At 43.3% G+C, this 14,736-nt stretch overlaps 1 protein-coding gene across 2 annotated transcripts in view; it reads left to right on the forward strand.

Moving 5' to 3' along the window:
* Positions 1-14,736, forward strand: part of DESI2 (desumoylating isopeptidase 2) — a 48,775-nt gene that overhangs the window by 13,565 nt on the left and 20,474 nt on the right. Inside the window, exons 1-2 of one of the 2 annotated variants that reach the window (XM_044290625.1) lie at positions 6,342-6,518; positions 6,660-6,732. In XM_044290625.1, coding sequence (XP_044146560.1) covers positions 6,369-6,518; positions 6,660-6,732 — 223 coding nt within the window. In that variant the 5' untranslated portion in view covers positions 6,342-6,368. Of the gene's footprint in view, positions 1-6,341; positions 6,519-6,659; positions 6,733-14,736 lie in introns of those variants that run through there. The other variant, XM_044290626.1, reaches the window with a different exon arrangement.

Raw genomic sequence — 14,736 nt, forward strand, 5'->3', positions numbered from 1 at the left:
GATCCCCCACCCCCTAACGGTGTGTGCCAGCCACAGATCCCCCACCCCATAACGGTGTGTGCCAGCCACAGATCCCCCACCCCCCCCCATAACGGTGTGCCAGCCACAGATCCCCCACCCCCCCATAACGGTGTGTGCCAGCCACAGATCCCCCACCCCCCCATAACGGTGTGTGCCAGCCACAGATCCCCCACCCCACCCCATAACGGTGTGTGCCAGCCACAGATCCCCCACCCCATAACGGTGTGTGCCAGCCACAGATCCCCCACCCCCACCATAACGGTGTTGCCAGCCACAGATCCCCACCCCCCCCCATAACGTGTGTGCCAGCCACAGATCCCCCACCCCCCCCCCATAACTGTGTGCCAGCCACAGATCCCCCACCCCCCCCCCTAACGGTGTGTGCCAGCCACAGATCCCCCACCCCCCCCCATAACGGTGTGTGCCAGCCACAGATCCCCCACCCCCCCCATAACGGTGTGTGCCAGCCACAGATCCCCCACCCCCCCCATAACGGTGTGTGCCAGCCACAGATCCCCCACCCCCCCCCATAACGGTGTGTGCCAGCCACAGATCCCCCACCCCCCCCCCATAACGGTGTGTGCAGCCACAGATCCCCCACCCCCCCCCATAACGGTGTGTGCCAGCCACAGATCCCCCACCCCCCCCCCATAACGGTGTGTGCCAGCCAGATCCCCCACCCCCCCCCCATAACGGTGTGTGCCAGCCACAGATCCCCATTAGTTCCAAACCTACCAAAAGCACACCTTTTGGTTAAAAATATTTTTGTTGTAAATTGATCCACATTTCTTTCTTTATTCTCTTATACGTTAATAAGGATACAGTGTTGTGCAGTGGTGTACTTATTAATTATAACAATTTTATAGACAAATGATACTATTTCCAGTCGCGCTGGGGGCGCGAAATGTTTTCTTCTTCCGGGGGGGGGGGGGGGGGGTGCGCATGACAGAAAATAATTGAGAAGCACTGGGCTAAGGGAATAGGGATTTACCTTTTTACTTACACAAACTTTGATGCGAGCTGATTACAACTTTTAATATTTCTACAACAACAGTATGGAAACAATGGCTCTGGGTTATTTGCATTATGGTCACAATTAAAGGGGTTGTCTGGTTTCGGCTCTCAACCCAGACATATCCCCTTCTTCACCCAGGCAGCCCCTCTGATATGAGCATCAGAGCATGAATGCTCCAATGCTCTCCCTTGCCCTGCACATTTTAGGCAGAACCGGTGACATACCGGTTCTCTTTATGGGTATGCTAGGAGGAGGCTTCAGCCTAGCAGTGAGCTTGGCGACATCACTGGCACTAATAGGTGGGCTTTAGCACTGCCCAGGCCTGTAAAACAGCCTAGTGCAGCGCTACAGTCCGCCCACTGGTGTCAGTGACATCACCGGGAACACTGCTAGTCGGAAGCCTCCTCCTAGCAGTGTAAACGATCTAAGCACTAGCAATGAAATGGTCCGATGCTCACGTCGGGGTGGGGGGAGATATGTCCAGGTTCAGAGCTGACCCCTTTAGTCAAGTCATACCTATGCTCATAGTGACGGCCCTTGAGTACTGCACAGCGGACATGGATGCTCTTGTGCTTACATCACAGCTAGGGCTGCAACGATTAATCAACGTTATCGATAATATTCAATAACAGGATTCGTTGTCGAATAATCGTCCGATTCGTTGCTATGCAGGCGGGAGCTGGCTGTCAGGCGATATGCCTGCGGGTCCTGTAAACCCCGCACCGCCGCAGTTAAAGGGAATCTGTCACCTAGTTTTACCCTATAGAGTTCTGGACATGCAGGGATAGATCTCCGCTAGCATGTCCACAATATACCTGTCCCATAGATCTGTGTGGTTTTATTTAGTTTAAAAAATGATTTATATATATGTTAATTAGCCAAGTAAGGCGCCCAAGGCGCGGTTACTTACAATTAAGGAGCCCAGGCCGGAAGCTGTATGAGTAATACACACAGTATTACTCATACAGCCAATGCATTCCAATACAGAAGTATTGGAATGCATTGTAAAGGGGATTAGACCCTCAAAAGTTCAAGTCCCAAAGTGGGACAAAAAATTAAGTGAAAAGATTGTTTTCCCCCCCAAAAAATCTAAAGTTTCAAGTAAAAATAAACCAAAAGTTAAAAAAAAAATTGGTAAAAAATGGTATACATATTAGGTATCGCCGTGTCCATATCGACCGGCTCTATAAAAATATCACATGACCTAACCCCTCAGATGAACACCGTAAAAAAATAAAAACTGTGCTAAATAAACCATTTTTTGCCACCTTACATCACAAAAAGTGTAATAGCAAGCAATCAAAAAGTCACACGCACCCCAAAATAGTGCCAATAACAGTCATCTCATCCCGCAAAAATCATACCCTACCCAAGGTAATCGCCCAAAAACTGAAAAAATTATGGCTCTCAGACTGGAAACACTAATACATGTTTTCATTTTTGAAGCAAAAAATAAAAAAAAATAAGCATTGTGTAAAACGTGGTCTATAAAAAATATTGCATGATCTAACCCAGTGATGGCTAACCTTGGCACTCCAGCTGTGGTAAAACTACAACTCCTAAGATGCCCCCCTCAGAACTCTATAGAAATAAATGGAGCATGCTGGGAGTCGTAGTTTTCACCACAGCGGGATTGCCAAGGTTAGCCATCACTGATCTAACCTGTCAGACGAATGTTGTAAATAACAAAACATAAATCAAAAATTGGGTCACTTTTTTTTTTTTTTTTTTTTTTTTTTTTTTTTGGAGTTTCTACTCTAGAGATGCATCAGGGGGGCTTCAAATGGGACATGGGGTAAAAAAAAAAAAAAAGTCCAGAAAACCTGCCTTACAAAAACCGTATGGCATTCCTTTCCTTCTGCGCCCTGCCGTGTGCCCGTACAGCGGTTTACGACCACATATGGGATGTTTCTGTAAACTACAGAATCGGGGCCATAAATATTGAGTTTGGTTTGGCTTTTAACCCTTGCTTTGTAACTGGAAAAAAAATATTAAAATAAAAAATCTGGCAAAAATTAGAAATTTTGAAATTGTATCTCTATTTTCCATTTATTCTTGTGGAACACCTAAAGGGTTAACAAAGTTTGTGAAATCAGTTTTGAATACCTTGAGGGGTGTAGTTTCTAGAATGGGGTCATTTTTGGGTGGTTTCTATTATGTAAGCCTCACAAAGTGACTTCAGACCTGAACTGGTCCCTAAAAATTGTTTTTGAAAATTTCTGAAAGATTTTAAGATTTGCTTCTAAACTTCTAAGCCTTGTAATGTCCCCAAAAAAGAAAACCTCATTCCCAAAATGATCCAAACATGAAGTAGACATATGGGGATGTAAAGTAATAACTATTTTTGGAGGTATTACTATGTATTATAGAAGTAGAGAAATTGGAATTTGGAAAATTGCAATTTTTAAAAAAAATTTGTCATGAAGTACAATATGTGATGAAAAAAACTGTCTCAGAATGGCCTGGATAAGTCAAAGCGTTTTAACCACCTCAGCTCCCCTAGCATAAACCCCCTTAATGACCAGACCACTTTTTACAATTCTGCACTACACTACTTTCACGGTATATTGCTCGGTCATACAACTTACCACTAAAATGAATTTTACCTCCTTTTCTTCTCGCTAATAGAGCTTTCATTTGGTGGTATTTCATTGCTGCTGACATTTTGCCGATTTTTATTTTTTTTATTTTTTTATATTAATAGAAATTGACTTAAATTTTTGCAAAAAAGCGTAATTTTTCACTTTCGGTTGTAAAATTTTTCTATTAAAACTACATTTCTATCTAAATTTATTGTTCTACATGTCTTTGATAATAAAAAAAATACAATAAGTGTATATTTATTGGTTTGGGTAAAAGTTATAGCGTTTACAAACTATGGTGCAAAAATGTGAATTTCCGCATTTTGAAGCAGCTCTGACTTTCTGAGCACCTGTCATGTTTCCTGAGGTTCTACAATGCCCAGACAGTAGAAACACCCCACAAATGACCCCATTTCGGAAAGTAGACACCCTAAGGTATTCATTGATGGGCATAGTGAGTTCATAGAACTTTTTATTTTTTGTCACCAGTTAGCGGAAAATGATTGTAAGAAAAAATAAAAATAAAGTCTCATATTCCACTAACTGGTGACAAAAAATAAAATTTTACATGAACTAACCATACCCCTCACGGAATACCTTGGGGTGTCTTCTTTCCAAAATAAAGTCACATGTGGGGTATTTATACTGCCCTAGCATTTTAGGGGTCCTAAAGCGTGAGAAGTAGTTTGGAATCCAAATTCGTAAAAATGCCCTGTGAAATCCTGAAAGTACTCATTGGAAATTGGGCCCCTTTGTGCATCTTGACTGCAAAAAAGTGTCGCACATGTGGTATCGCCGTACTCAGAAGAAGTAGGGCGATGTGTTTTGGGGTGTATTTTTACATATACCCATGCTGGGTGAGAGAAATATCTCTCTAAAAGTCAACTTTTCCCATTTTTTTTATTTTTATTTTATACAAAGTTGTCATTATAGAGAGAGATTTCTCTCACCCAGCATGGTTAGATGTAAAAAGACACCCCAAAACACATTGCCCTACTTCTTCTGAGTGCGGCGATACCACATGTGTGACACTTTTTTGCAGCCTAGGTGCGCAAAGGGGCCCAATTTCCTTTTAGGGGGGCATTTTTAGACATTTGGATTCCAGACTTCTTCTCACACTTTAGGGCCCCTAAAATGCCAGGGCAGTATAAATACCCCACATGTGACCCCATTTTGGAAAGAAGACACCCCAAGGTATTCCGTGAGGGGCATGGCGAGTTCATAGAAGTGTTTTGTTTTTTTTGGGCACAAGTTAGGGCTCTTTCACACTTGCGTTCTTGTCTTCCGGCATAGAGTTCCGTCGTTGGGGCTCTATGCCGGAAGAATCCTAATGCATTCTGAAAAGAGTGAAATCCGTTCAGGATGCATCAGGATGTCTTCAGTTCCGGAACGGAACGTTTTTTGGCCGGAGAAAATACCGCAGCATGCTGCGCTTTTTGCTCCGGCCAAAAATCCTGAACACTTGCCGCAAGGCCGGATCCGGAATTAATGCCCATTGTAAGGCATTGATCCGGATCCGGCCTTAAGCTAAACGTCGTTTCGGCGCATTGCCGGATACGACGTTTAGCTTTTTCTCAATGGTTACCATGGCTGCCGGGACGCTAAAGTCCTGGCAGCCATGGTAAAGTGTACTGGGGAGCGGGGGAACAGCATACTTACCGTCCGGGGTGCTCCAGAGTGACGTCAGGGCGCCCCAGGCGTATGGGGCGCTCTGACGTCATTCTGGAGCTCCCCGGGAGCCGTGCGCCCTGTAAGTATGCCGCTCCTACTATGGCAACCAGGACTTTAATAGCGTCCTGGCTGCCATAGTAACACTGAAAGCATTTTGAAGACGGATCAGTCTTCAAATGCTTTCAGTACACTTGCGTTTTTCCGGATCCGGCGTGTACCTCCGGCAAGTGGAGTACACGCCGGATCCGGACAACCCAAGTGTGAAAGAGGCCTTAGCGGAAATTTATTTATTTTTTCTCAGTCTCCCGTTCCGCTAACTTGTGACAAAAAATTCAATCTTTCATGGACTCACTATGCCCCTCAGCGAATATCTTGGGGTGTCTTCTTTTCGAAATAGGGTGATTTGTGGGGCATTTATACTGCCCTGGCATTTTAGGGGCCCTAAAGCATGAGAAGAAGTCTGGAATATAAATGTCTAAAAAATTTTACGCATTTGGATTCCATGAGGGGTATGGTGACTTCATGTGAGATTTTATTTTTTGTCACAAGTTAGTGGAATATGAGACTTTTGTAAGAAAAAAAACAAACAAAAAAACAACAATTTCTGCTAACTTGTGCCAAAAAAAATAAAATGAACTATGAACTCGCCATGCCCCTCAAAAGTGATCTTTTTATAGCGCCTCAGCGATTTTTACGGTGTTTTTGCAGTGATCAGAAAAAAATATATTCTGTCACTGCGGTGGGGCGGACTGAATGCAAGTGTGCGCGCAAGATCAGGCCTGATTGGGCGAACACTGCGTTTTTTGTAGAGCCTATAGAACATGTCCTATTCTGGTCCGCAATTGCATACGGATGTCTGAATGGAGCCTTACTGGGGGGTGATCAATGACAGGGGGGTGATCAGGGAGTCTATATGGGGTGATCAGGGGTTAATAAGTGACGGGGGGGGGGGGGGGGTAATGTAGTGGTGCTTGGTGCTACTTACAGAGCTGCCTGTGTCCTCTGGTGGTCGATCCAAGCAAATGGGACCACCAGAGCTTGATAAAGACTTGCTAAAGTCGAAACGTTGCATTTATTGTATGCTGCTGGACAAAAAAAAGAAAAGATTTTTTGACTACGAAAGAGTGCTGTGGATCCTTTTGAATTACTTGTATATTAAGGAATCGCCGCAGAGCACCACTTTTGGACCATTGGGTACCAAGGAAATTAGACGTCTGCCCTATAGGAAGGTATGTTGTGCTGCTGATCATGTTTGTTTTGGGAATAAATAACCAGTACCCACAAGCTATGTATTTATAATGTCTCGCACGCTAGGGATTTTTTTAATTTTGAGATTCATTCCTAAACATAATTTAATCTTTCTCTCTTAGTATTGGATCAACGAGTACACATCATCCCTGGGAATCGGTGTCTTTCACTCTGGTATTCAAGTATATGGCAGAGGTATGTTATTGTTAAAGACCCTATTCTGAATTTGTCCTTTCCAGCCCTGTTGTCCTATAAATATTGTATCTGAATTTTAAGGCAATGGGATACCCTTTAGAGCCATTTTTTTTTTCAATGCATATATTTTTGCCTGAAAAAGCATTTTATGGCAATAGGATTTTATTTAAAAAAGTTGCAAACCTCATGTTTGTGACTTTTTAAATGCTGTTGCTCCTAAATTTAGGCACCCTCACCACTTTCCCAAGAGGGGGCAGGCCTGGCATATTTATCTTTTACGCCAGTTTTCTGGTGTTGCGCCAGCTCCAAGGTGGCATAGATTTCACTTTAGGTGTACAAACCTCCGGAGGATGTGACTAAGGCTACTTTCACATTAGCGCTTGATCGGATCCGTTCTGAACGGATCCGATCATATTAATGCAGACTGAGGCTCCGTTCAGTACGGATCCGTCTGCATTAATAACTTAAAAAAATTTCTAAGTGCGCCAGATGCCTGAGCGGATCCGTTCAGACTTTCAATGTAAAGTCAATGGGGGACGGATCCGCTTGAAGATTGAGTCATATGGTGTCATCTTCAAGCGGATCCGTTCCCATTGACTTACATTGTAAGTCTGAACGGATCCGCTCGCCTCCGCACGGCCAGGCGGACAGCTGAACGCTGCAAGCAGCGTTCAGCTGTCCGCCTGGCCGTGCGGAGGCGAGCGGAGCGGAGGCTGAACGCCGCCAGACTGATGCAGTCTGAGCGGATCCGCTCCATTCAGACTGCATCAGGGCTGGACGGAGGCGTTCGGGTCCGCTCGTGAGCTCCTTCAAACGGAGCTCACGAGCGGACCGACGAACGCTAGTGTGAAAGTAGCCTAAATTATGACGAGGAGACAATATGGACAATCACAATACATTAGTAAGTGCCTTGTATTAACTTTATCTACATGATAAATGCAATTTGCTGAAGTGAGGCAACCTCTTTAACAGTGAATTTCTGGGTGACAGATTCCCTTTGAAATATTTGCACCATTTAGATTTCTGCAGCATCTGTGTCTCACAGTTCATAGCAAACTGCACTATAGCCACAGTAAATGCAACAGGAGGCCACGCCCCTTATTTTACGCCCCTCCCATTTTGTAGCCTCTTTTGAAAGCCACGTGAGTGTCTTGGAGCCTCCTCCTGCTTCCCCTTCTGTTTGGGTGCTCTGATAACATCACCTGCCATGAAAGTGAAGTTTTATCTGGTGCCCACGTCACAGCAGAAGGGTCCAGCAGGGCAACCTCTGTATAGAAAGACTCCTTCCCCCCCACCTCACTGTATAGACAGTCGTGTTCCCAGCAGTAAAACGGTAAGTTGTACTAATTCATGCGCTGGGGCAAGCTCTCGGCCTGGAGGGTCTACTCCAGACAGCATATGGCTTTGTAAATGAGGGGTAAATATTTCACTTTCTTCTAAGGGAGCATTAACGCAACGCAAGTGTTTTGCGGCCCACAAATTGCGGATCCGCAAAACACAGATACCGGCCGTGTGCGTTCCGCATTTTGTGGACCACACATGGCCGGCGCCATATAGAGAATACCTATTCTTGTCTGCGGCCATGAATAGGACATGCTCCATCTTTTTTGCGGGGCCATGGAACGGAACAACGGATGCGGACAGCACACAGTGTGCTGTCTGCATCTTTTGCCGCCCCATTGAAATGAATAGGTCCGCACCATAAAGAGAGAGAGAGATATTTGCACCATTTATATATATATATATATATATATATATATATATATATATATATATATATATATATATATATATATATATATATATATATATATATATATATATATACACACATACACATACACATACACACACACACACACTCTCCAGCGTAATTTGAAACCAGCTTTTTATTGAGTAGATATTGAGGCTTTAATGTTACGTTTCGGCCTACTGGCCTTCTTCAGACTAATGCCGATGGGGAGTAATCTGGCGCACTGTGGGAGTCTATTGCGGAAGTACCGCTGGTGAGAATATAAATATAATTTTTTAATTTTTTTTTGTATTGAATTTCTTTAATAAGAAATAAATTGCACTTTATAATCCTACAATCCACTTTAGTTTGGATCCATGAGGACATCCTATTGACAAACCCATCATAATGAGAAAGAAAATGATTGAGTGCAAGCCCTCAACTAATCCCCTCCCCCTTGAGACAAGATAAGTAACATCATTTGGCCTATATAATTTTGTACAAAAATATCAACAGTACAGATTGTCCTTTTAGTTCTTTGAAAATTGGAATAAAAAGAGGCAATGGAGCGCCCCAGGGGGAGCGGCAACACACCATCAACATCTCATACCCTTTTAGCGTTCAGACATGCCTCACCTCATCATGCCTCCCAGTTCTCTACTAAGACCTAGCCAGGGACTGCGCACTCCAAATCTATCCATCCAGAGACCCCAAATTGCCTCGAACTTTGAGAGGCAATTTTGTTTAAGATAGAACCCCCCCCACCCTTTCCAACCCTATTACAACCGTTAACCTCGCAGTAAACTTGGCGGCTGTATCCACTTTGCTGCTCATGTTTTACGCGCCTGATATAACATTCTATTTATTCTTGTACGGACAGGTGCCTGTAAGTTATCAGAATCAAAAATGCCAAGCAACCACGTTTTAGGATCTGGAGAAAAATTTGCACTATATACTTTATTAGGTTTATTATTTCTTTCCAATATAATCTCAAGGCACTGCAACTCCATAACATGTGGAATAGATCACATTTCGGACAGGATGAGTCTCCTCTATACCCCACCTTATACATAAATAGTGGAGTTTTATATACCCTACACATCATGAACTGTGACATTCTAGCTGCTTCACTAAGAGATAAGGTTGGGGTCAATGCCAGTATTTCTCCACATTGGGTATCAGTTACAGCCCCAACATCCTTTCCCATTGCGTTTTAACGTGGGAATTTCTTCAAGTATTCCCGATGTAGCGATTGATAGACTATCGAGATGACCCCCTTTACTTAACCCATCGCCACTATTGTGTTAAGCATCTAATTAGAGATATATTGTAGTGATGATAGTTTGAGTTGTGCATCTAGTGCATGTCCAAACTGTAAGTATTTATAAAAATGGGTGGAAGGGAGGCCAAAATTGGAGCATAGCTATTGAAACTGTTTCAAAAGTCCCTGGGAATATAGCTGACCAATGTTACAAAGTCCTTTCTTTTCACACTGGGAGAACCCCGTCATTTGTTAGTTCTGGTAGGGCCAGATTTTTCCATATGGGAGAAATATACAACAATCCTGAGACTCCCAGGACCTCCCTAGCCTTCACCCACACCTTCCTCATAAGCCCCAAAAATCGGGGAGGATTTTATTTCTGAATCCACTTCCTCCTTCAGGATCGCAAAAGGCGGAGAATATCTCGATGCCCATTCTACAAACCTACTTCCCCTCCCAGTACCACCAGCTACGCTCCAGCGTTGCAATTGGGCCAAAAAGAAGTATATGAAAGGATAAGGCCGTGCCAAACTGCCCGCAACCTTGCCTCTTTGCAGTTTCATATTTGATTCTACTCCTTTTGTTTCTCCACGATTAAAAAACAAAAGATTTGTTGAATCTTGTAGAAGTTATGCATGGGTATCCATACCGGTGAGTTATGAAGCATATATAAAAGTTGGGGCATTAGCACCATTTTAATCAAGTTACCCCCACCTATTAGGGATATAGGCAGTTTATACCAGGAGGCTGCTTTAAGCTTAAACTTGGCTAGTAATGGCGCTATATTGTCCAGTATGCGGCTATGGGGATTAGTAGAGATTTCAACCCCTAAATATTTGAAAGATGACACAACCCTAAGATTAGTATGGTTAAGACAAAGACTCTGTGGAAGTGGGGACCATGAAAGAATCACCGACTTATTCCAGTTGATAAGCAATCCGGATTGTCTGCCAGATATAAGTGATATAATAGGGTTTATTGATGAGGCCAAGTCACCTACAGTGGATATAAAAAGTTTACACACCCCTGTTAAAATGTCAGGTTTCTGTGATGTAAAAAAAAATGAGACAAAGATGAATCATTTCAGAACTTTTTCCACATTTTTATGTGACCTATAAACTGTACCACTCAATTGAAAAATAAACTGAAATCTTTTAGGTGAAGAAAAAATATAAAAATAAAATACGGTTGCATAAGTGTGCACACCCTTAACTAATACTTTGTTGAAGCACCTTTTGATTTAATTACAGCACTCAGTCTTTTTGGGTATGGGTCTATCAGCATGGCACATTTTGACTTGCCAAGATTTGCCCACTCTTCTTTGCAAAAACACTCCAAATCTGTCCGATTGCGAGGGCATCTCCTGTGCACAGCGCTCTTCAGATCACCCCACAGATTTTAAATCTGATTCAGGTCTGGGCTCTGGCTGGGCCATTCCAAAACTTGAATCATCTTCTGGTGAAGCCATTCCTTTGTTGGTTTGGATGTATGCCTTGGTTCGTTGTCATGCTGAAAGATGAAGTTCTTCTTCATGTTCAGCTTTCTAGCAGAAGCCTGAAGGTTTTTGTGCCAATATTGACTGGTATTTGGAACTGTTCATAATTCCCTCTAACTTAACTAAGGTCCCAGTTCCAGCTGAAGGTAAAACAGCCCCAAACCATGATGCTGCCACCACCATGCTTCACTGTGGGTATGGTGTTCTTTTGGTGATGTGCAGTGTTGTTTTTGGGCCAAACATATCTTTTGGAATTATGGCCAAAAGTTCAACCTTGGTTTCATCAGACCATAACACCTTTTCCCACATGCTTTTGGGAGACTTCAGATGTGTTTTTTGCAAAATGTAGCCTGGCTTGGATGTTTTTCTACGTAAGAAAAGGCTTTTGTCTTGCCACTCTACCCCATAGCCCAGACATATGAAGAATATAGGAGATTGTTGTCACATGTACCATACAGCCAGAACTTGCCAGATATTCCTGCAGCTCCTTTAAAGGGGTTCTGCACTTTCATTTAACTGCTGATCTAGCCTGAACAGAGCTTAGCCCCGCCCACGCTAGTTGATGCTAGTAGTGACGTCAGTGGACCAGCGGTAAAGATAGAGAGAGAGATTTGGTAAAAAAAAAAGTCAGAATGGGTTAGGTGCCAAAAGGATCTTTAATTCTGTCCTACGTTTCCCAATCCCAACTGCACCAGAACAGGAGAGTAATCAGAAACACTACAGGGGAGATAAGAGATCTCCTGATTTGTATCTAGTAAGCCTGGAGGGCCAAGCATCAGATCAATTCTGGACAGTGAATGATTGAAGGAGGAATAAAACGAATATTGCCGTACCCCCTGATGCCCAACCCTCCAGAGATCACAAAGATAACTTTCCAACATTAGCCGCTCTAGCCAATGAGGTGGGCGACGGAGCTGCTACACAAGCCTCTGGATCAAACTTATCCATATACATATTAAAGTCCCCCATCATCAATATAGGAACACCATCGAATCTAGCCGTAAATGTCAACACTTTCTTCAGAATCTCACTTGAATACGGTGTGGGGGGGGGGGGGGATATATATTGCCACAAGTATTAACCTGAATTGAAAACTGGAACAGTCAATACATATAAATCTTCCCTCATCAATCAGTGTACGTTTCTCTCGCAACAAAGGGAAGTGTACTATGTATGAGATTGCTAACTCCCTGTGAATGCGTGGAATTAAATGAATGCGCTATACATGCTTTATGTATTAAATTAGTTTTTTATCAGGGGTGTTTCAGAAAGACAAAAAATAGCAGGTGGATATGTTTGCAAAGCATGGAAGACGGCATGACGTTTAGCGGTCTGACCCAGCCCCCTTACGTTCCAAGCTATAATCTTAAGGGTACCAATCATCAAACCAAATCCAGAAATGTAGTTGCCTGCTGCCACTCACCCCTGGGGAGCCACTACAAGGCACAATACAAAATATACATACTGTCTCAGGTTTCCGCCCCCCATAAACCAAAAAACAACAAAGACCTTTCTCTTTAATATACAATAGAGGAACTGGGGTACAAAAAATTTCCTGAGCCCTTGATATATGCAGAGAATCTGTCTCAATAGTGTCATTCGGCCTCAGGCCCCGGCGTACCACATTAATGTGACCCACCCTAAACGACCTTAAACAATCATAACTGAAAGTTGAAAGGGGGCTCCCAGAAATAGGGACTACCCTTCACCATCTCTTTCCCCCACTCACAACAACTTTAACTCGGCAAGGATATGTATATTAAGAACTGATATAAGTCCATTTGACCCTCTAGGTATTGGGCGACCTTCAAATACCTGCGCATCCAGCCACTGACATGCCGCATCAGGGTTATCGAACATGTGTCTTATCTCTCACCACCACCCGCAGTCTGGTGGGGTATATCATTGAGTACGGTAATTGCAGGGCTCGTAGCCGGTTTTTGACATCCAGAAAATGAGCTCTCCTTTTTTTGGACTTCTGCAGAAAAATCGGGAAATAAGGAAAGTTGATTTCCGTGTATAGTAACATCCGCACCGTCTCTTGCACCTTTTACTATTGCATCACTATCTCTAAAATTCAGAACTTTAATCAGAAGAGGTCTCAGCGGCACCTCTGGTGGTGGAGGACGAAATGGTACACGGTGAGCCCGCTCAATAGCAAAAAGCGGAGACAATTTTTCTCTTCCCCTTTTTTTTTTTTTGTCTATGTTCAGGCATACCAATTATTCGGACGTTGTTACGTCTTAGCCTATTTTCAAGATCATCAGATGTAGATCTAAGCAAGGAGACATTATGTATTACACGTTGTAGATCTTTTTACTGGCAACAATTGATCCTCCTTCTCACCGATCCGCTCCTTCACTTGCCTCATATCTTGTCTAATACGCAAAATGTCCTTTTTGAGTTTCCCCATGTGTGTGTTTAACGAGTTAAGCGCCAACTGCTGAATACACATCCTTCATGGTGGGCTCTGCCTCTGGAGCAGCCACCCTGTCCATTAATGTAAAGCAAGGGCTGAGATTCCACTGCCTTGGATTCCTCGGGGTCTGGAATGGATACCGGGAGTGGCTCAGAGTGGGTGAATTTTTCCAGCCGTGCTGCTACATCAGAGACCTTTACAGTATGTGCGGCGCCATTTTGTTTTACCATCGTGGCGCTCCTGCACTCCTTAGCCTTTTGGCACGTCATTCTGCAGCTGAAAGATGACAAATCGCCAGGGGAACAGATCTTCACAGAAGAATGATAGGTCGCTCACCTGTGTGGGCTGCCTCCATATTTGTCCATAGCCTTGGTTAAGCTGTGTTTTATTTAAACTTCCAGGGTGCAGTGCAGTTACCCAAAACTAAACTCAGAACAGCATAAATTATAGAAATACAAAATCTTTTATTGGACATACACTTGTATAAAACATAGAAATCCATATACATAAGCAGCAATAAATCACACAGGATGATCTCCACAGGTCTGTCACATTATAGTACATATAGCTTTGCAATAAAAACTCCCAAGGTGTGAGGAAAGGAAATCAGTCACAGCCCACAGTCAGTACATATAAAGTGCATAGTGCCTCAGCTAAAAGAATGACATAGGGAAAATATATGCAGTAAAGATAAATACAGACCAAAACAGTCCTGGATCCAGGCCTAGGAGACGCAGCCTGGGGCTGGATCTCCTCGGAACCCGTGGAAGGCAGATCCTGATGCCATGCAAGGTATTGGGCTGCCTTCTCACCCACCTGGTCCCCCGACACAGCAGCGTGGGGGCTATAGACATATAAGGTATTGCCACTTCTGTAACTATCTGTTCTATAAAAAAGTCACATGTTCAAATCTCTCAGGTAAACGCTGTAAAAATAAATAAAAAAACCGCGTCAAAACAACAAATTTTTTGGTCACCTTGCCCCATAAAGTGTAATAATGAATGATCAAAAAATCATATGTACCCAAAAATGGTACCAATAAAAAAACGTCAACTCTTCATGCAAAAACGAGCCTTTGCAGAAAAAAAAAAATGGGG

This window comes from Bufo gargarizans, chromosome 4 (genome assembly GCF_014858855.1).
Source record: "Bufo gargarizans isolate SCDJY-AF-19 chromosome 4, ASM1485885v1, whole genome shotgun sequence".
In the NCBI taxonomy this organism is placed as follows: Eukaryota; Metazoa; Chordata; class Amphibia; order Anura; family Bufonidae; genus Bufo; species Bufo gargarizans.